This window comes from Gymnodraco acuticeps, unplaced genomic scaffold (assembly GCF_902827175.1).
Source record: "Gymnodraco acuticeps unplaced genomic scaffold, fGymAcu1.1, whole genome shotgun sequence".
Classification (NCBI taxonomy): Eukaryota; Metazoa; Chordata; class Actinopteri; order Perciformes; family Bathydraconidae; genus Gymnodraco; species Gymnodraco acuticeps.
This window is the reverse complement of record NW_022991655.1, coordinates 32,501-55,330: the sequence shown is the minus strand read 5'-3', so window position 1 is coordinate 55,330 and position 22,830 is coordinate 32,501. Positions and strand designations below refer to the sequence as shown.

Sequence of the window (22,830 nt, the reverse complement as noted above, 5' to 3'; positions counted from 1 at the left end):
GTGATAGCATTATGAACTTCGTGATCTTCTTAAAGGAAAAAGAACTGTTGCAGTATGAGTTACTATTAGAAATACCAGTCGTCACATAGGAGTCAGATAGTAGTGTGGAACATACATTAGCGAAATGCTGATTAAATATTTGGGCAATGGATAATGGGTCATGAATTATTGTATCAGCAGTTCTTATTTTATTAATAGAATGTTTACCTGATTTATTTTAAAATAGATTTAATGCTTGGGATTCTTAAAGTCCGATGTGAGAGATTCTTTATAGTAGTTAGATTTAGCATTTCGTGTTTTGGTTTTACTCAGATTTCGGAGATGCCTGTATACTTCCCAATCGGCTATAGTTTCTTGAATGACGATATATCGACCCTTTCCCTAAAGAGACTGATGAGTTCAGAATTGATCCAAGGGAGATGTTGACCTTTGACCTTAACCGTTCTCACAGGTGCATGTTTGTTCATGACGTCAGTGAGCTCTTTATGCAGAAAATCCCAAGCATCTTGTACAAAAGGTATTCGTTGAAATCTGTCCCAATTAAGGGCAACAACATCATTAATAAATAAATCAACATTCAATTTTTTATATTGTCTGATTTTGACTAGTTTTGGAGGCAGTTTAATTCATTTGATTTTCCATACGCAATAAACAATTGAATGATCGCTGAAGCAATCCGACATGACAGCTTTTTAAAAACTCTAGCATCCACATGCTGCTCGACATAAACGTCATTAATCCAAACTTCACTCACTCTAGGTGACAAAGTCAATACCGTTTCTACACAGCAAGTTCAGCCCTGAGGAGATCATTGCACCAATTTCAGGAAGAAGAAAGTATATATATATTTCTGTCTGTAAAGACACAATCAGTGAGCCAAATGTTAACCATAGTGAAGCCTCGTCCACCAGCAACATTTACACCACAGGACAGGAAGTTTTTTCTTACAGAGAACACAGAGACACTGAGGAACCATAGAAGTTAAACCCAACCCCAAACCCAAACCCAGCATAGAGAGGTTCAGTGAATGTGGTTCTGAAGGTGTGGAGGTGAATCAGTCTGTCAGAGGAGACTCTGTAGAAGGAGAGAGAGCCAGCAGGATGATCCAGATACACTGCTACTCTACCAGAGGAGGAGGAGAGGGAGGAGCGGGACGAGGAGGAGGAGATGTGTGTTTCTCTGTCATTGTGCCTGACAGAGTAACGATCAGAGCAGTCGAGACTCCAGGACTGATCATTATATCCATACACACAGTCCTCTCTTTCTCCTCTCCTGCTGATTCCTCTGTAAGTCACTGATATATGAACCCTTCCTCTCCACTCGACCTCCCAGTAACAGAGACCAGTCAGAGCTTCTCTGCACATCAGCTGAGGCCAGTAGGAGTCAAACCTCTCTGGATGATCAGGATATGGCTCCTCCTCCACACGCGTCACCGTCCTGTTGTTGTCAGACAGTTTGAGTTTTCTGCTCACTGTGTTTGAGTCCAGGGTGAGTCCACAGGAATCTGATGAGAGACACAGACAGCAGTTTATCATCAGACTCAGTCTTAGTTTGTGTACTGATATTTAGATGGCTAAGATAAGATGGACCTTTATTGATCCCTCTATGGAAAAGCAGGTGTCATAGCAGCAATACAATAAGAAAGCAACACAGATAGTACACATGGGAATAAACAAGGGGATAATAAGAATACAAATAAAATAATACAAAATAAAGTAAAATAAGAATAAACATGTATTAACGGTATCAATGGAAATAACAAAAACAACTTGAGTTAAACTCTGATCCGGTGAATGAACATATGTACAGATATGTGATGAAGGTTATGTAAGGGATAATGTGCAGCGAGGCGGTCATTATGGGTAAAATAACACCTGACAGGCTGATCAGGCAACACAGTCTCACTCCCTGAACGTCCAGGAGCGACGCTTGGTCAGGGTCCCGAGGCATGCAGTTGTGACGCTCCTAGGCTCCTTCAGCTTCATAAAGGACACAAAGAGCTTCCAACTGATTGCAATGTATTCCCATCGGCGGCGGTATTTGACGCTCATGGAAGCACCGCATCGGTCCATGTCGGCGGCTGTTAAAGGCAATGTGAGCGTCCATTCCCATTGGATAACGGAGGATTATACACCCGGAAGTAAGTATTCTCTTTACTGTTGATTGATCAGACAGTGATATCTCCACTACTCATCAACTCAAACACACCAGATTATCTTTGTTAATCAAACGACATTGATAGGTTTAAATTGTGTGCAATGCTTTTGTGTTTTTCCGCTTCAATTCGGAGAAACAACTTGTTGTCTCTGAAATGTTCGATAGCGTTTTTGCTGAGCTTTTTGATTACAGATTTGAAAACATTGCCACTTGCTTTAAAAGTAGCACAATTCATTATTTCAAAGCTTGTAAAGTATCTATATATCCCTGCCCTGATGCCAAAGGAACCGCACACTGAATATGTGTCGCCGTCTGATGTCTATGTCTGGACCGCTGGGTGAAAAGGAGGGTTTCTGCCTCGTTACTTCTCCGCTGTTTTCTTGTCCCTCTTGTCTTTTTCTTTTCTTCGCTGGGGACTCATCTGCCACTAACCATTCATCCAAATTACTGTGCTCTCCAAATATATTAAAATGAATATTAAAATCCTCCATGTTGCTCTAAGACGGGAGACAACGGAAAACTAAAGACAAGCAAACAGTCCGAAAAGCTCGTCCAAACTGTAAACAGTTAAATCGACCGGACTTCTTTGTGCAGATGTGAGCGTCCTTAACAACGGTCAATAAGTCCTTGACAACGGGCTGTACTCCTGGATTAACAACGTGTCACATGTTCTGAATAGACCAATCAGAATTGAGTATTCAACTAAGCCATGTAATAAATATGGATACATTTGCAGGTAGCAGTGTGTTATGCATTTCTATTGACACAATTTATAGTGTTATACGTAATGTTTTAGTTATTCAATATTAAAACCATCATCATTGTCTATAAAAGTGAATCTGACTGATTGTATCCACACTTACACTTCTTTAAACCTGGTTTTAACCTCTGCTCTCCACCATGGTCCAGCCTGGAGGAAGAAACACAGTGAGAATCATTCTCTATCCAACATGAGTCCGAGCTGCTGTTTAACATTTGTGTAAACACAACAGAGTGGAGAAAGACATTTCCCCGTGAGGGATTAATAAAGTATGTCTTCTTTTCTTCTTCTTCATGAAGTCGAGCTGCGTCGGTCAGTGGGACAGAGAGACAGGCCGAAACTCATCTGAGTCAACAGAAGAACAATAAGATAACGTGATGTACTAAGAAAACAGAGAGCCGCAATCTGCTCGGTTTTCCCGCATAATAATAAATCATGTGTAATTGTCACGATATTTATGTTATGTCACGTTTTTATGTCTAGGTTTGGGTTTATTTTGCTTTTCAGTTCTCCCTGTCGTGTTTTCCTCCTTGTTTATTGTCTGGTCCTTCTTCCTGTGTTTTTCCTCCCGTCGTTAGTTTCCCTGGTGTGTCTAGTTGTCTGATTGTGTTCACCTGTGGCCCTTGTGTTTCTCCTCCCCTGCCCGGCTGTTTTCTCGTCTTGTGATTACCCCTCCCTGTATTTAGTCTTGTCTCTTCCTGTGTTCAGTGTTGGTTCGTCTTTTGTTGGTGACTGAGTTCACCGTGGAGTGTTCTGTTTGTCCGAGTTTTATTAATATCCTTGAAATAAAGGTGTTATCAGTTTATTCTGCATTTGGGTCCTGCCTGCTTCACTCTACCGTAACAGTAAAATGTTCCTCTGCATGTTGTCCCTTAAAGGTAAAAGCTAAAGTTATACATTTTCCGCATTGTCTGTTTCTGTTTGTAGACACACTCAATTCAAATGTCACTGCAAAGAGAGAGCAGCAGTTGTTGTGCTCGCTTTTGAATGAAGAGAGAGAAAGAAAAGCATTTATAATACCATTATATGCATCTGATTATTTATTATGTGTTCGAATCATTATAATGACATTTCATGGTGGAGAAAAGTGAGAAATTGAGAATCAGTAGGGGTCAACCATATGGGGGACATGAATGACTGAACTAAGTGTCTCAGTTATAGAGATATTTCAACTCATGAATCGCCCAACATTACCAGTCCTAAACCCATGAATCTAACAGGGCTAATATGAGAAAATATTTAACGCTCACTTTTTTGATGTTTGTAATAATGATTTCATGTTATTTTTAGGGGTCCATGCATTTCCTAACCCGGATTACTGACAGTTCTGAACATAATTAAGAGAAGCAAGATGACCTCCTGACGGATCAGAAATGAAGGAGATGACATTTGAGAAATTAGAGGCCCCAGAAGTCTGTGAGATATTGTTTTATGTCGATACCTGAGAGTGTCCAGTCTCCAGAGTGGATCGTCCAGTCCAGCAGACAGCAGCTTCTCTCCTGAGTCTCCTGGATGATTGTAGCTCAGGTCCAGCTCTCTCAGATGGGAGGGGTTGGAGCTCAGAGCTGAAGCCAGAGAAACACAGCCTTCCTCTGAGACCAGACAGCCTGACAGACTGGAACCAGGAACATTAAGTGAGATGTTAGGAAAAACTTGGTGCTTTAAGGCGAGACACCCCAGGTGAATAGGGTAATTTATTTTTAACTTAAAGATATCAGCTAGAAAATTCTCCAGTTAATTACTTACAATAAGGCTATTGTTTTTTGTATTACAAGTGTTCTGAGATAGCATGTTTAAATATGCAAATGAACCATTATCTCATTAAATATGCGCATATTTAAAAAATATTATTTTCAGTAAAAGCCTTCATAATATTGATAGGAATATAACTGGAAGGTTTGGTGTATGTACGTGCTACTGAAGTTGACATTTCGAACTCAGAGTAGGAGAAAAAACTCATTTTGAGAAAACGACCTTTAAAGATTGCTAGCTAAACCCTCCTGTTCTTTGGATGACAGCTTGCGCCTCGACGCACTCCGTGAAGGTATTTCATGTTCGTGGTCATTTTTTGTATAACCTTACTTCGTGCAAGTGACAATTGTTGTCATCTTCTCTGCGAACATTTTTTTTCGCCATTCTTTTGCCATTTTGAGATTTAAATTTCTAGCGGAAAGCTAACCAGGAAGTGTTTTAGCACACCACGTGATGCATCTGAACGACTCACGTTGTCAGAAATTGACACCAGCCAATGAGATTTCGTTTCTTGGTTTAAGACCCCTTTGTACTTTCACGATTGGTTGCTGATTAGTGCTGCGTACCTAGACTCACACTCAGGTTCAGGTCCGGACTCAAGTCCAGCGGTTCAGGTTCAGGTCCGGACTTATAAGTCCGGACCTGAACCCATGGCTTGTGTCAAGTTGTGTGAAAACTAAAGTGAACTTATTGTGAGTTAATTATCAATTGAACATTAACTCATAATCAACTCAAATTCAAACTCGTCAGGTTTATTGTGCTCCCTTCCAACTTGTGTCTACATTTCTCTACAAAGTACAAATGTAAAAAAACACTTTTCTACAACTCTACATGTGTACATTATACAGTACATACTACATACATAGTGATATACATACTGTTAGAAATTAAAATCAATGTTGATATGGCGTAATTTTGAATTAAATACACTATTTAATTTAAATCAGTTTTATTCTGAAAAAATCGGAAGTTCACACTATTAACTTAATACTTTTATTCTGAAAATTATTCACTTCCGGTTAGCATTAGCATGTGGCGAAATGCTAGGTTTTCAAACCGTGAATCGAAGGTGAAATGACATGTGATGTTGTACACTGAGCACACTGGGATTAGCACTAATTTATTGATGCTGAATAACGCTTATCAGGGAATGTTTAAATAACCACAGACACCAGAATATACGTAAGTGCTCGTTTTTTTGCGAGTCCAAGTACCGGTTCCCGACGTTCCGGTTTTAACCGGACTTGAACCGAAACTTTTTACAAGTCCAGTACCGGTTCGGCGTACCGGTACGCAGCACTATTGCTGATACAAAGGAAATGACCATATTTGGATCCGATGAGATTGTGTAGGAGAAAATGAGCTTTCCAGCGATACCTCTGTTGACATGGTGCACACAGCGGTCGCGGTACTTTATGTTACGTTAGAACATGCCCGGCGCCGGGGAGGGCCAGGGAGGGCCAGGCCCTCCCATTTGACATTCCTGCCCTCCCCCAATAAACACGTTTTTTATTATTTATAAAAATTAAAAAACATATATATATATTTTATTTTTTAAATTATAAATAAACTGTGAACTTTTATGCTACGATGTATGTGATGTCAGAACTAAAAAAAAAAAATCGCAGGCTACGTCAAATAAATGCATGTGTCTGTTGTGATTTGTGATTCGTCCCCATTTAGACCAATCACACCGTCACACTCTATTCTGGATTTGTTTATTGTGCATTCTGTAGACTCCCATTTCTGTTTGAATTACAAAATGGACATCAGAAATCGGCTTAAAAGGTCTAAGGATTTATTAAAACGAAATAGCGATGAAAGAACTGCAGCCGATGGTGCTGGCTGGCGACCCTGCACCTGCCGTTGCAGCAGCACGCCTTAATGTCACAAGCTTGACCTCGGCAAACCCCGGGGCTGAGTTAGCGATGATCTTGGGGTTAATAAACCCAAGCAGGTGAAACTGGATTGTTATCCAGGGAGATTGTTTTCAGGAAAGAAGCGCACTTTTGCCGCTGCATGGCACAACAACAGACCGGCTTGAATATTCGTTAAAAGCAGACGCAGCCTTTTGTTTCCCCTGTAGACAGTTTAAAGTAAATACGTCTTCATCTGATGCGGCTTTTACTGTCAAAGGTTTTTGCGACTGGAAACACGCATTACAGACTGATAAAGGACTGCTAAGGCATGCCGCATCAAAAGAACATATTTCATGTGAGAGTGTGTGGAGAGAGAGATACGCGAGGAAACAAATAAGGAAATTAGAACTTTGGTGCAGATCAGCTGCACGGAGCCGTTATTACGTGTCAGCTGTCGTTGATATTATAGCTTTTTTAGCTGTCAACCAACTCCCTCTCAGAGGTGACTCGATTCACTCCACAGCATGTCCGAGTGCAGTGCATAGAAACATAAACCATGCCCAAGGCGGGCTAAACAGTTCATCGTCTCCGTCTCTACTATTTCTCTCCGAGTGCAGCGATGAGGAAGTTGCCATCCTTAACCAGTGTGCCTTGCTCGTGATTTACCAGTGTCTGTGCTGCCACGCACACAATGTTTCAAAGTGGTTTCTATGTTGCCCTTTATTTGTGTATGTTTGCGATAAGTGTGCGTCTTTACGCAATGCCGTTGGCCTTGCTGTTTGATATATATTGTGCCGCAGGCCCGCAGCACGTGACGGTTTTGTGTGCCCTCCCATGAAAATCATAGGCCCTCCCTTTAGAATTTGTTCTGGCGCCGGGTCTGCGTTAGAATGCTAACTTTTGGTGAATTTAGGAGAAAGCTACAGACGCAAATTATAGTAATCTAAACACTTAAATGTGTATTTTGTACGTTTTCCTTCCAAAAGCATGAAAGAAAACATGTTATAGAATCAAAATAGCACAAACTCTCAAAATTCACCAGTGCATGAAAAACGATGTTTTTGCCTGCCGTGTCTCGCCTTAAACCAAAAAAACAAACAATGTAAATCTTCAATAATGTGAACCAAAAGATGGATAACTAGTTTTAAAGGTTAAACTGTTTTTAAAAAAGCTGAATCCTGACCTGAGGGTTTCCAGGTTACATTTTGGACTCTCCAGTCCAGCAGACAGCAGCTTCACTCCTGAATCCTGCAGGTCGTTGTTACTCAGGTCCAGATCTCTCAGACTAGAGGACTGGGAGCTGAGGACTGAGGACAGAGCTGCACAGCTTCTCTCTGACAGGTTACAGCCACTCAGCCTGGGGAAGGATCAGATATTAACAAAGCAAACTATAAAATTCTCTTGTCTAAAACTGAGGATAGTTATTTGTTGTTTTTATCTCCACTTACAGAGCTTTCCTGGAGGCTTTGACCACTGGCAGCAGCCTCAGAAGAGCCTCCTCTGAAGCACAGTATTTCTTGAGGTCAAACACATCCAGATCTTCTTCTGATGACAGTAAGAAGAAGACCAGAGCTGACCACTGAGCAGGAGACAGTTTAACTTTAGAGAGACTTCCTGAACTCAGGTACTGTTGGATCTCCTCCACTAGAGAACGATCATTCAGTTCATTCAGACAGTGGAACAGGTTGATGCTTCTCTCTGCAGAGGGCGTCTCTTCGATCTTATTCTTGATGTACTGGACCGTTTTCTGGTTGGTATCCAAGCTTTTTCGTGTTTTTTTCAGCAGGCCTTGTAACACAGTTTGATTGGTCTCCAGAGAAAGACCCAGGAGGAAGCGGAGGAACAAGTCCAGGTGTCCGTTTGGACTCTGTAAGGCCTGGTCCACAGCACTCTGGTACAGATGTGTTAGTTTAGGTTTGTCTCTGAAGACTATAGGCAGCCAGGAGGTTGTTGGTTCTTCTGACAGCAGGTTGACTCCAGAGGTGATGAAGGTCAGATGGACATGAAGAGCAGCCAGAAACTCCTGAACGCTCAGATGGACGAAGCAGAACACCTTGTCCTTCTGGTACAGTCCTCTCTCCTCTCTAAAGACCTGTGTGAACACTCCTGAGTACACTGAGGCTGCTCTGATATCGATGCCACACTCTGTCAGGTCGGACTCATAGAAGATCAGGTTGCCTTTCAGCAGCTGCTCAAAGGCCAGTTTTCCCAGAGACTCCATCATCATCCTGCTCTCTGGACTCCAGTGTGGATCTGTCTCTGCTCCTCCATCATACTTGATGTTCTTCACTTTGGACTGAACCACCAGGAAGTGGATGTACATCTCAGTCAGGGTCTTGGGCAGCTCTCCCCCCTCTCTGGTTTTCAACACCTCCTCCAGAACTGAAGCAGAGATCCAGCAGAAGACTGGGATGTGGCACATGATGTGGAGGCTTCGTGAGGTCTTGATGTGGGAGATGATGGTGCCGGCCTGCTCCTGATCTCTGAATCTCTTCCTGAAGTACTCCTCCTTCTGTGGGTCAGTGAACCCTCGGACCTCTGTCACCATGTCCACACACTCAGGAGGGATCTGATTGGCTGCTGCAGGTCGTGTGGTTATCCAGAGGCGAGCAGAGGGAAGCAGCTTCCCCCTGATGAGGTTTGTCAGCAGCACATCCACTGAGGTGGACTCTGTGACATCAGTCAGGATCTCAGTGTTGAGGAAGTCCAGAGGAAGTCGACACTCATCCAGACCGTCAAAGATGAACACGACCGGGAACTGATCAAACCTGCAGATTCCTGCGTCTCTGGTTTCAGGGAAGAAGTGATGAACAAGTTCCACCAAGCTGTACTTGTTCTCTCTCACCACATTCAGCTCTCTGAAGGTGAATGGAAATATGAACTGGATGTCCTGGTTGGCTTTGCCTTCAGCCCAGTCCAGAGTGAACTTCTGTGTTAAGACTGTTTTCCCAATGCCAGCCACTCCCTTTGTCAGCACTGCTCTGATTGGTGCATCTCTTCCAGGTGAGGCTTTAAAGAGGTCTTCTTGTCTGATGGTTGTTTCTGGTCTGTCTGGTTTCCTGGATGCTGTTTCAATCTGTCTGACCTCATGTTCAGCATTGACCACTGCAGACCCCCCCTCTGTGATGTAGAGCTCTGTGTAGATCTGGTTCAGAAGCGTTGGGTTTCCTGCTTTAGCGATGCCCTCAAACACACACTGGAACCTCTCCTTCAGGGTGGATTTAAGTTTACGCTGACACACTCCAGCACTGGATCCTGGAAAGAGTAAATCATAGATTAAATTAAAGAGAGGATGTCTCCCCCAATTATCACCTGTTTAGCCTATGGATTAACCTTCAGCAGCGTTTTATCGTTGTAATGCCATTGGAGACAACTTTTGATCAGAAAACGACAGAGGTAAGACATATTGCCGTGTTGGCTACCTAATGCCACGTGGTTTGATGTCTGTTTTTGTTTCTCATGTTGCGAGTTCTGATCATGGAGTGCCATACAGATGCCCATCGAATCTGTGTAATCTCACGATGCTAATCAATGGGTTGGATTTGCATTTACAATAAGTAATAAGGGTTTTATACCGTGAGTTCTGTGCTAACGGCGTTAAGATTTTTTCACTCAGAGCTAATTCAGAGGCTCAGCATTAGTCTTGTGTTTTTTTTTGCTAAACATTGTTCATATCATCAGTTAGCTGATTTTCTTCCCGTTACATGGATATGAAACATTCATAGTTTATTCAATATTAAGAAGCCCTCAGACGCTGTTTCCTGCATATGATGAATTTTTCCCTCCGCCGGCGGGGGGATGGGGCTTAACAGGTTCTGTTAAATCCTCTTACTGCTCTGCAGACGCTCAGCCAGCTCCTCCTGCTTCATGCTCCTCAGGAAGTGCAGGGTGATGTTCAGAAATGCCTCTCTGCTGCTCCTCCTCTGCTCTTCATCCTCACTGTCCAACACCTCCTCATCCTCCCTCTGACTCTCTAAGCTTTCTGGGTAATCTGAACTCAGGACTCTCTGGATCTTCTTCAGCTCGTCCTCCACAAATCCAACAATGTTTTCCTGGAGCAGCTGGAACAGAGTAAGTTGTAGAGTTGAACTGGTAGAAGTCAACATCAGATCATGTGTGAGACAGAAAGCCTGACTATCTGCAGACTGCAGCCTGGACTCTGGATCACAATGCTGCTTCACGACTGAGTGAGGCTGCTGGAGTCAGCAGGAGCAGCTCTGCTACATTTACACACCATGAATATGGAGTCCAGGTCAGATTGATGCTGCTGGGCCGACTGACCACTGGGGACCTTCAAGCTCTGCTGAGGAACTCTGTGAAACACACACACACACACACACACACACACACTTCTGCATTATTAATTAAGGTAGAAACACACAATTAATTTGTAATACCCATGTTTTGCTTTTCATGGAAACACAGCTGGGTGCAGAATAGTCTGATCGCTGCACATCTCTAAACACACAGAGCTTTCTGGTAGGATTTGTTTATTTTCTGTTTTATTTTGTAATGTCAAGATCTGTCCCGTTTTACTTTGATAGGTGTTCACCCCTGTCTCGTGTCTTCATTTGCTTCCTGTCTGATTGTGTTCACCTGTTGCCCCTGTGTTTCACCTCCCCTCTCCAGCTGTGTCTTGTCTTGTGAGTATGTAGTCTTGCTTGCCCTTGTATCCCTGGTCAGTTCGTTGTCTGTTTTTTTTTCTCCTGTTCCTGGTGTTCTGGATTTCCCTGTTCTGCCCTCCTCTGGCACCGGTTTGTTTGTTACTTTCTCTTTTGTTCCCCCTTGCCTGCTCCTGTTGTTTTTTGTATTGTAACTGCTTTTTATTTAATTAAAAGCTCACCATAATTTACACCCCCTTATCTGCCTCCTTATTTACATTGCTTTTGGGTCTGCAATCTTGCCAAACCTGACACTTTCACAATCAAAAAAATTACATTTTGATATTTTCCAACCCCGGAAAATGTTGATTTAGATTGACCGCCAATGCTTTCATATTTGGTGCAGAACCATGAAGGGAGGCTCATTGTTCCAATACATTCTCAAACAGGCAGCCAGCTGTCTGTGGATTTTAAACGTGTTTTGAAATGTAAACTACGATCAGCTAAAGTTATGACAAAATGTATAGAGAGGCGAAGTCCCTCCCCTTCCGGTGGACCTCCATGGGACCTTATTTCGGAAAAATTATGTTTTGAAGTCAATGGAGAGAGAAAGATTATCTTTTGATCCCGTTTGAATTGTGCCACGAATTACACATATGATGTTTGTCAATTTAAAAGATAATTTTGCAAGTCAAAAAAACTAATTTGTCGTAAAACTGTTAATTAACACATTTGTTTGTGTGAAACGGTCAATGCACTACATCTCTGGTCTCGCACAACAACACACGTCACCAAGATGGCCGTCACTACTATCTTGTCAACAAAAGGGATTGCCTACCCTCACTATCACCCTCTCACCCTCACTATCACCCTCTCACCCTCACTATCACCCTCTCACCCTCACTATCACCCTCTCACCCTCACTATCACCCTCTCACCCTCACTATCACCCTCTCACCCTCACTATCACCCTCTCACCCTCACTATCACCCTCTCACCCTCACTATCACCCTCTCACCCTCACTATCACCACAATGAAACACGTCCAGAAGAATGTCATGCAAAGCTGCCTGCCTTCCTTTGATTCTCTCTGAACTGCCTGGTCTTTTTAATGTCTAATGTTAACCATTAGTGCAGATAGCATGAAGTAGAACAGATCGCCGATGCTAATGTAGCGTTAGCATTTCTCCCCCGGGCTTAAATTGTGTATTATAGAATGATCACACCGGTGACAGTACTCTTCAAAGGGTTCACGAAATATTACTACTACTCTTACTGTTTAACATGTTGGGTTACTTCATGTTACTTCATGTTAAGGCTAATAAAAATGACAAGGCTGTAATGCTAACTAACGTGCTAGCTACTAGCTAGGTAGCTAACTTGATCCAGCCACTCCTGGTCCTTTCATCAGACGGGAAGCGAAAGAACGAGCAAGACCCATTGCTGGTATGATAACAACCTGGTACTAAGCACACAGGCATCTTGTTAAAGTTATCTTATCTTAGCTATCTCTTACTTAGTGGAGGAAAACAATTGTGACATCACTTACGCGACTCTGGGATTTGTAGTCTTTCTAGTTGCGTCTTATATTTCAACAGTTTTACGACAAACTGTGACTTTTTTAACATGGACATTTTTTTTAAAGATTGACAAACATCATATGTGTCATGGCACAATTCAAACGGGATCGAAAGATAAGTTTTCTCTCTCCATTGACTTAATTTTTCAGAAATAAGGTCCCATGGACCGGAAGTAGATGGGCGTGACTTCGCCACTCTATAGCTCAAGACACATCAAACCTCATCTCAGGAAAGACTGATAATAACAGACAAATATTTCACATTCTTACCTTTCATCAGCTGAGGGGGCTCCGTCTTTAAAGTAAATACGTTCACCCATAGACCGGTCACTCTTCATGGACACACAGCTGGGTCCAGGTCCAGTTTGCTCATGTTGGATCCTGATAGAGTCACAGACACAGATCAATGCAAGTGTATACTAAAGTTCTGCTAATATCTTTTGGGTTATTTTAAGGTTGTGATACTGATCACAACCAGGGAGAACGTCTAGTTTAAATTCTTACCTTGACCTATCAGAGTGCATTCCATCTGTAAACTCAATAGGTTTGTCCATAGACCAGTCACTCTTCATGGAAACACAGCTGGGTCCAGGTCCAGTTTCTTCATGTTGGATCCTGAGAGAATCACAAATACTAAATGATAACTGATGAATGCAAAGGCACACTGACATTCTGACAAAAATGCTGATGTCTGAATGTTTTAATACTAATTAGATAATGTGTTACTTTGGATCAGAGTGGTGTCCATCTTTCAACTCAATGGGTGAATCCATAGAGGAGTCACTCTTAGACACACAGCTGGGTCCAGGTTTCCAATGTTTGATCCTGACAGAAATACAAACACTGATTACTGAATACTGTACACTTAAATGCTGCTGGTGATGATATTGATGTCCGAATGTTTAAATACTGATAACAACAGACCTGAATGTAAACCTATTGAGAGCTGACCTGTGCTAAAAGCTCTTCAGTGAAACCAGGTCAGAGTCCGTGTTTGAAGGTGGCTGTATCTTAGCCTTTCACACTTCCTCCATGCACTCAAAATAAAAACACCTCAGTGACGTGAACCGTAACTCGGACCAGTTTAGACACGCCCTGTATTCTTTACTGATGATGTGATCTAAGAAAACAAACTGCTGCTCTTTCTACTCAAGAAGCACTGACTGAATATTTCTAAAATCACTCTTCTTAAAGGGGACCTATCATGCAAAATGCACTTGTGTACGTCTTTTACACATGAATATGTGTCCCCCGTGTTCCAGGGAACTCACCAAGTGTCAGAAAACACAACCCTCTCTATTTTCCTCCGTACCCAAATCTCTAAAAACGGGGCTTCAACGGATCTGATACAGACTGATACAGATTTGAACACTGTTCTGACGTCAGGAACGAGGAGCTCCGCCTATATGGCCAACTCTCCACCTATCAGGGGAATGAGAGGTTGGGCCACGGCCGGCCCTTGCCGCTCGAAAGGGCTGGAGACGCTGTAGTACATATGCCAGGCCTGTAAGTGGCGCTGTAGTCTGCAGCGAAGAAGACTTCTCACAGAATCAGCCCTTGCAAAAACAGGGCAGGAAAAGAGCAAATAGAGCGAAATGAGGCATGGCTAAAATGAATGATCAGTTTTGGTATTTTGAAAAAAATAACTTCACATGTTTTATAGAGGTATGGCCCTACAATATATTATTCAAATATAGCATGATAGGTCCACTTTAAGAGAGAAATCATAGATACAATGTAAAATAGATATTTAGAATCAGCATCAACATATGAGAGGCCTCACATCTCATACTTGGTCTTACAAATCATATCAGAATCTCACACAAACACCATTAAACTCTTATATACATATTGCTAAACACTTTTACACGCACAATCATTCTCTCTTTCACACACTTTTGTCTGGGCCATAAATCAAATGTACCATACCAAACTGTACTTTCTTAGAAACACTATTAATCCCACAGACAACATCATACTACAACATAATACTCTAGCAGTGTATGCAAGATAGAACACAGTGCTCTGAAGCTGCTCAGAGCACTGCTAGCTAAATTTGCGCTGTAATAAGAACTTTTGGTAACACTTTATATTAAGGTACACCAATTAACCATTCACCATCAACTAGTTGTTAGTTAATATGCATATGAGCAGTATATTGGCTCTTTATTAGTCATTATAAAACACTTATTAATGCCTTATTCTACATGACCATATTCTACAAGTAATACGCTATTAGTTGAGAGTTTTTCCTCAATAACCCTCTAATTAGTGCTGATTTATTGCAAGTAAGGACGTTGTTTGGTCTTAATATGCTCTGCTCAATATGGGCCTAATAAGGCAGTAGTAGCACAAGAATAGTAATTCTCCCATAATAACACTTAACAAATATTATTTATCCTTATGTAACAAGACATGAAACTGCGTAGTGCACTGGCTCTCGGTAAATAGGTGTTTAAAAAAACATTAAAAACCTCCGTAAACATAAACCTTATAAAAAACCCTTTTAAAAGCATTGTAAAAGCTCTGTAAGGACAAGACCATTTCAAAAGAGTGGTTAAAAAGTGCAGAGCGGAGCTGGACCACGGAACGGAAGTCGTGGGAGGCGGACCCATCAATTGTATTTTTCATTTAGTCCGCCCGGGTCAATGGTGCTCAGGCGATGGATCCACCTCCGCTCCGCCGCTCGCCTCTGGCCCGTGCTCCAGCCGCTGCTGCTCTCCAGGCCCATAGACTGTACATTCTGGAGGCCATGGAGTTTAAAATGGTTGTATAAAACGCTCGTGCCGTCCCCGTCTCTAATTCTATATTGGTGTTGTTTAATTCTGAGGCTGATCTCATTGCGCGTTTCCCCCACATAGAGTCTCTGGCAGGCCTTGCACCTAATTGCATAAATAACGTTTTTTGTGTTAGGTGTCAAGGCCTGCCGTACATTGCTCCCCTCTCGAGAGAAGGGATTGAAAATGTGGGGGAGGCAAACGAAACCAACCTCAGAGACTCGAGGCGCCTCCCTAGTTTTAATGCTTTTATTCAGTTTGGTATGGACCAGGAGGTCCTGGAGATTTTTGTTACGCCGGTAGGCAGAGATCAGCCGGCACGGCCGCAGCACGTCACAGCCACCCCTGGCCCCCTCAAAATTGGCCTTTAGTTTGCCTAAAAGGCTGGTCAGGCTCCCTGAGTAGGTTGTGATGAGGGGGACCAGGGTAGGGCCGGACGGCCGGGCGGAGATGTCTTTGTATTTCTCTATGAAGGTCTGACCTCCGCCTTAATGCTTCTAAGGAAGCGCCTCGAATAGCCCCTAGGTCTCAGCGCACTAAAGAGGATTCTGGTAGCCTCCTCCACATCCTCCGCGAGGGTGCATATCCTGTGGAAGCGGATCAGCTGGGACTTAATCAGACCTCTGTACGTGTGCCCAGGGTGATAGCTGGTTTTATGGAGGAGTGCGTGGCGATCTGTGTCTTTAAAGAAAACCCTGGTGGTGAGTGTCTTGCTGTGGTCGCCGGAGCCGCGGAAAAAGACCCCAGTGTCGAGGAACTCCACAGTGTGTGTATTTAACTGGTGTTTGAGTTTTATTTTAGGGTGATGTGTGTTGAGGATGTCTGAGAAGGTGAGGAAGTCCTGTTCTGTGTGATGCCATAGGCCAAAGATGTCATCCAAGTACCGGAAGTACAGCAGGGGTTTGAGGGGGAGTTTAGTGAAGGCCGTTTCCTCCCAATGGGCCAGGTAAATATCCGCGTAGGCTGGCACATATTTCCGGCCCACAACCACACAGCTGGAGGTAGTGGTTATTGTTGAACATGAAGTCATTGCGGGTGAGTGTGAGGTGGAGCAACTGAATGATTTGGCTGTCGGGTCTGGAAGGGTCTGGGTTTTTATTGAAGGAGTGCTGAATTGCGGTGAGGCCAAGTGGGATTTCAATGTTGGTATACAGTGAGACTATGTCTATGGAGAAAATGAGAGTGTGGCTGGGTACTGTGAGGTTTTTTATTTTGTTAACAAAGTCATAAGTGTCTCTGAGATAACTGGGGTGGAGTTTTGATAGGGGATTCATAAAATGATCGATGTATTCTGTTATGTTGTAGGATTCTGAACCGCAGTCGCTGATGATGGGGCGGCCGACCGGAACCACCGAGGGGACCGTCCACGTCTCCACAGGCTCGTGGATCTTGGGGAGCAGGTAGAAGAGGCGGGGCCTGGGCTCCCCCGGACCATCCAGATATTGTTTTTGTTTATGATCTTGTTGGTGTAGAGTGTTGCTGTAATGTCCCTAACTACTGTTTGTGTTTCCAATTGAAGTGTTGTGCGTCAGTGATCTGTAGTATGTGTTGCCATTTAACTGCCTATGTGCTTCCAATATATAATTGTCCCTATCTTGTATGACTATTTGGCCCCCCTTACCTGCAGGTTTGATGACTATGTGTTGGCTGTTACCTAATGTTTTAATCATTTGTAATTGTTCCTGGCTAATGTTGTGTGTGCTATGTGGAAGGGGGCGCCAATGTGTGAGTTCTAGTAGATTTTTATTAATTAGTTGTGTTATTTCAGGTGTTGATGTTGCCGTGTGTGGTTCCCAGGTGGACGGTCCGGTGAACAGAACAGGCTCCCGCCCCCGGCTCCCCAGGAAGTGGTCCATGATCTTAATCCGCCTGTGGAAGGCGTGGAGGTCCGCCCTGATCTCCGGTCGGGTGGGGAGTTTGGGTGTTGGAATGAATGATAAACCTTTTTCCAGTAGCTCCAGCTGTGCAGCCGTGGGGGAGAAAACGGCAGAGAGGTTGGTTATATTTGAGCGCTGGGGAGTTGTAATGAGTAATTATGATCCCCGTTCAGTAGTTGAAATGCTGCTTCCAGTACCTGAGTAACATCTCGGCCGTCTGCAGGGTCCAGTGTATGTTGTCACGTGAAGTGACATGGAAGAGTAGTGGGTTTATTTCCGGTATGAAGTTGTATTTGGAAGCTATGGTGTTGTTGAGTGTGGTGAGTGCAGTCTGCTGGTGGGTGGTCAGACTGTTGGAAAAGTTTATGATGGGGATGTAAATGGTGGCGTTTGAGAGTACTCTGTTTCCACATGGCGTGCAGTTGTTTAATCGAAGATGAGAGTGCAGTGTCTGAGAGTCCATTATTGAGTCCTACTGATATTATAACTTGTGAGGTGTTGTGACATGGGGGAAGTTTATTGAGAATCGAGGTTATGTGATGGAATTTAGAACCCGGAAAGCTATCTATCTGAAGGTGGGGGTCTGTAAAGGGGGGGATGCGGGAGAGATTGGAGTCCCCGACAATAAGGGTCCTCTTCAGCGACTCCAACGACCATACTTGTAGTTTCTTAAAAGTTCTGGGATGTGTGTGCGGTTCCGGGCGTGTGGGGGAGCCTTTAGCTCCACATTCACACTGTTCCATAGTCTCACTCCACAGGCTGAGATACAAAAAGTTCTTCTGGTTGAATTTCGAATTGAAATTGTCTCCTTGAACTATATCCCCCCACTCGTTGACGTTGAGTGAATACTTTTTGGATGTTTCCTGGTAAAACGTTATGATTTGCCTTAAACATGATTTGTGCCGTTTGGAATTCTACCAAGTCTGTACATTTTAACAATTTTGACACAATTAATTTGTAATACCCATGTTTTGCTTTTCATGGAAACACAGCTGGGTGCAGGCGAGTCTGATCTCTACATAAAGAGCTTTTACTATAAAAAAAAAACATGAATGTTGTTGTCGCACAAAAATGAAAGGAACATTTTTATATTTTATTTAGGTTGACCGCCAATGCTTTCATCATTTGTGCAGACGCATGAAGGGAGGCCCATTCATCATCATCATCTTTTATTTAAAGAGACTCTTGGTCCATTATTACAAAAACATACAACACTCAAATATAAATTAAAAAAGGCAGTTATACCAATGTTTCCACAGAGGTGACTGGTATCGCACTGAAACACGGATTTGACAGCAGCATAATGACAGAGTTATGAGAAACATTCAATCGACAGATGAATTTGTACATTCGATTTCTCAAAAGAGCATGGAACGTGTTGACTCGTGCGTTACAGAACATTTCACTTGCACTGCACCGCCTTGGTTTTCTAAGCAGTACACGCAAACAGTCATTATATGCAACCTGGAGCTTCTTGAGGCTCGCCTTCTTATACTTGACCCACAAGGGGGCAGTATAGAGAGGAGTGCAATACGCTCTAAAGAGGTTCACCTTAACCTTATCTGAACACCAAGAGAGTTTTCTAGCCAACATGTTGGCTTGCATATATAAGACACGCCGCTGTCTATACATGTCATCATCATGAGCCATTTCATCTGTGATGACGTGTCCCAGATACTTAGTGTCACAGCAAACAGACAGCAGATACTTAGTGTTATAGCAAACAGACAGCAGATACTTAGTGTTATAGCAAACAGACAGCAGATACTTAGTGTTACAGCTAACAGACAGCAGATACTTAGTGTTATAGCAAACAGACAGCAGATACTTAGTGTCACAGCAAACAGACAGCAGATACTTAGTGTTATAGCAAACAGACAGCAGATACTTAGTGTCACAGCAAACAGACAGCAGATACTTAGTGTTATAGCAAACAGACAGCAGATACTTAGTGTTACAGCAAACAGACAGCAGATACTTAGTGTTATAGCAAACAGACAGCAGATACTTAGTGTCACAGCAAACAGACAGCAGATACTTAGTGTCACAGCAAACAGACAGCAGATACTTAGTGTTATAGCAAACAGACAGCAGATACTTAGTGTCACAGCAAACAGACAGCAGATACTTAGTGTTATAGCAAACAGACAGCAGATACTTAGTGTAACAGCAAACAGACAGCAGATACTTAGTGTCACAGCAAACAGACAGCAGATACTTAGTGTTATAGCAAACAGACAGCAGATACTTAGTGTTATAGCAAACAGACAGCAGATACTTAGTTTCACAGCAAACAGACAGCAGATACTTAGTGTTATAGCAAACAGACAGCAGATACTTAGTGTTATAGCTAACAGACAGCAGATACTTAGTGTCACAGCAAACAGACAGCAGATACTTAGTGTTATAGCAAACAGACAGCAGATACTTAGTGTTATAGCAAACAGACAGCAGATACTTAGTGTTACAGCTAACAGACAGCAGATACTTAGTGTTATAGCAAACAGACAGCAGATACTTAGTGTCACAGCAAACAGACAGCAGATACTTAGTGTTATAGCAAACAGACAGCAGATACTTAGTGTCACAGCAAACAGACAGCAGATACTTAGTGTTATAGCAAACAGACAGCAGATACTTAGTGTTATAGCTAACAGACAGCAGATACTTAGTGTTACAGCTAACAGACAGCAGATACTTAGTGTTATAGCAAACAGACAGCAGATACTTAGTGTCACAGCAAACAGACAGCAGATACTTAGTGTTACAGCAAACAGACAGCAGATACTTAGTGTTACAGCAAACAGACAGCAGATACTTAGTGTTATAGCAAACAGACAGCAGATACTTAGTGTCACAGCAAACAGACAGCAGATACTTAGTGTCACAGCAAACAGACAGCAGATACTTAGTGTTATAGCAAACAGACAGCAGATACTTAGTGTCACAGCAAACAGACAGCAGATACTTAGTGTAACAGCAAACAGACAGCAGATACTTAGTGTCACAGCAAACAGACAGCAGATACTTAGTGTTATAGCAAACAGACAGCAGATACTTAGTGTTATAGCAAACAGACAGCAGATACTTAGTGTTATAGCAAACAGACAGCAGATACTTAGTTTCACAGCAAACAGACAGCAGATACTTAGTGTTATAGCAAACAGACAGCAGATACTTAGTGTTATAGCTAACAGACAGCAGATACTTAGTGTTACAGCAAACAGACAGCAGATACTTAGTGTTATAGCAAACAGACAGCAGATACTTAGTGTCACAGCAAACAGACAGCAGATACTTAGTGTCACAGCAAACAGACAGCAGATACTTAGTGTTATAGCAAACAGACAGCAGATACTTAGTGTAACAGCAAACAGACAGCAGATACTTAGTTTCACAGCTAACAGACAGCAGATACTTAGTGTTATAGCAAACAGACAGCAGATACTTAGTGTTATAGCTAACAGACAGCAGATACTTAGTGTTACAGCTAACAGACAGCAGATACTTAGTGTTACAGCTAACAGACAGCAGATACTTAGTGTTACAGCAAACAGACAGCAGATACTTAGTGTTATAGCAAACAGACAGCAGATACTTAGTGTAACAGCAAACAGACAGCAGATACTTAGTTTCACAGCTAACAGACAGCAGATACTTAGTGTTATAGCAAACAGACAGCAGATACTTAGTGTTATAGCAAACAGACAGCAGATACTTAGTGTTACAGCAAACAGACAGCACCTGTCCTGACAGGTAGAATGTTGGAAAACAAAGGTTCTTATCCCCTTTTGCTCTGCAGATCATTACAGCGCTCTTCTTAGCATTGTATTTAACGTCAAATTTGACTCCGTAATCAGAACAAACATTTAGCAACTGTTGAAAACCAGCACTGCTAGGAGAAACAATAGCCAGATCATCGGCATACATAAGATGGTTTACAATCACATTACCATTGTTCCAATACATTCTCAAACAGGCAGCCAGCTGTTTGTGGATTGTCAACATGTTTTGAAATGTAAACTACGATGAGCTAAAGTTAGGACAATATGTATAGCTCAAGACATATCAAACCTCATCTCAGGAAAGACTGATAATAACAGACAAACATTTCACATTCTTACCTTGCATCAGATGAGGGGGCTCCGTCTTTAAAGTAAATACGTTCACCCATAGACCGATCACTCTTCATGGACACACAGCTGGGTCCAGGTCCAGAATCAGCTCCAGGTCCAGTTTCAGTTTCAGGTCGGGTTTCCTCATGTTGTATCCTGAGAGAATCACAAATTCTGATTACTGCAAAGGTACACTGAAATTCAGTTTAAATTCTGATGTCTAATTATTTTAATACCGATTGCAAGAATTTAGATATTACTTTGGATCAGAGTGGTGTCCATCTTTCAACTCAATCGGTGGATTACATTACATTACATGACATGTCACTTGTTAGACGCTTTTATCCAAAGCGACTTACATAAACGATACTGTGGGCAATCCCCTCAGGAGCAATTTGGGGTGAAGTGTCTTCAGGGACACAACGGCATGCTGACTGCGGTGGGGTTTGAACCTGTGACCCCCTGAAACCAACACCAACGAACAACCCACTGCACCACACGCCTCCATAGAGAAGTCACTCTTAGACACACAGCTGGGTCCAGGTTTCCAATGTTTGATCCTGATAGAAATATAAACATGGATTAACACATTATGTCCACTCACTGTACATTCTGCTGGTGATGATGTTGATGTCAGAATGTTTAAATACTGATAACAACAGACCTGAATGTAAACCTATTGAGAGCTGACCTGTGCTAAAAGCTCTCCAGTGAAACCAGGTCAGAGTCCGTGTTTGAAGGTGGCTGTATCTTAGCGCTTCACACTTCCTCCATGCACTCAACTTCAGAGTGTTAAGAGTTAAACAACTAAAACACCTCAGTGACGTGAACCGTAACTCGGACAGGTTTAGACACGCCCTGCATTCTTTACTGATGATGTGATCCAAGAAAACAATCAAACTGCTGCTCTTTCTACTCAAGAAACACTGAATCTTTCTAAAATCACTCCTCTTTAACTCTTTGACTTTAAGAGAGAAATGATACACACTACTTCAAACAGACATTAAGAATCAGCTTCAAGAGTCATGTGACCTGTCCAGGTGAACAGTGACTCAGCACAATGTGATCAGAGTGATCCTGATGATGGAGCAGATTCGTCTGGGAGGATTCTCACCTGCTGAACTCACTTCAGGTCCACTTCCAGACCCTCTGCAGCTTCCTGTGTGGAGGACACTCTGCTCATGTGTTCCTCTGCAGTCCTGAGTCTGCCTGCATCTGATCCAAAGTGGCTGTCACACCCTAATAACTGCTGATATTAAAATCACTACAGAGTCACGTGGAAACCTGTATAACTGATATTGTTATAACTGATATTGATGAAACTGATTTGCTCGACTGTCTCAAATTGTAATG

The 22,830-nt window shown here is 42.6% G+C and overlaps 1 protein-coding gene across 2 annotated transcripts; it reads right to left on the bottom strand.

The window, feature by feature from the left end:
- Positions 1-376: 376 nt before the first annotated feature.
- Positions 377-22,672, bottom strand: LOC117534385 (NACHT, LRR and PYD domains-containing protein 3-like). 2 transcript variants are annotated; one of them, XM_034198569.1, is made up of 11 exons: positions 21,487-21,573; positions 13,435-13,533; positions 13,213-13,323; positions 12,979-13,089; positions 10,763-10,841; positions 10,361-10,589; positions 7,977-9,783; positions 7,712-7,885; positions 4,359-4,532; positions 3,021-3,067; positions 377-1,504 (listed from the first exon to the last, which is right to left on the bottom strand). In XM_034198569.1, the coding sequence occupies exons 1-11, from the start codon at positions 21,552-21,554 to the stop codon at positions 945-947; spliced, it is 3,459 nt and encodes a 1,152-aa protein (XP_034054460.1). In that variant the 5' UTR covers positions 21,555-21,573; the 3' UTR covers positions 377-944. The 2 variants fall into 2 exon arrangements, with proteins under 2 accessions (XP_034054460.1, XP_034054461.1); XM_034198570.1 differs by lacking the exon at positions 21,487-21,573 and adding an exon at positions 22,592-22,672 and having other exon boundaries at positions 379-1,504.
- Positions 22,673-22,830: the final 158 nt, after the last annotated feature.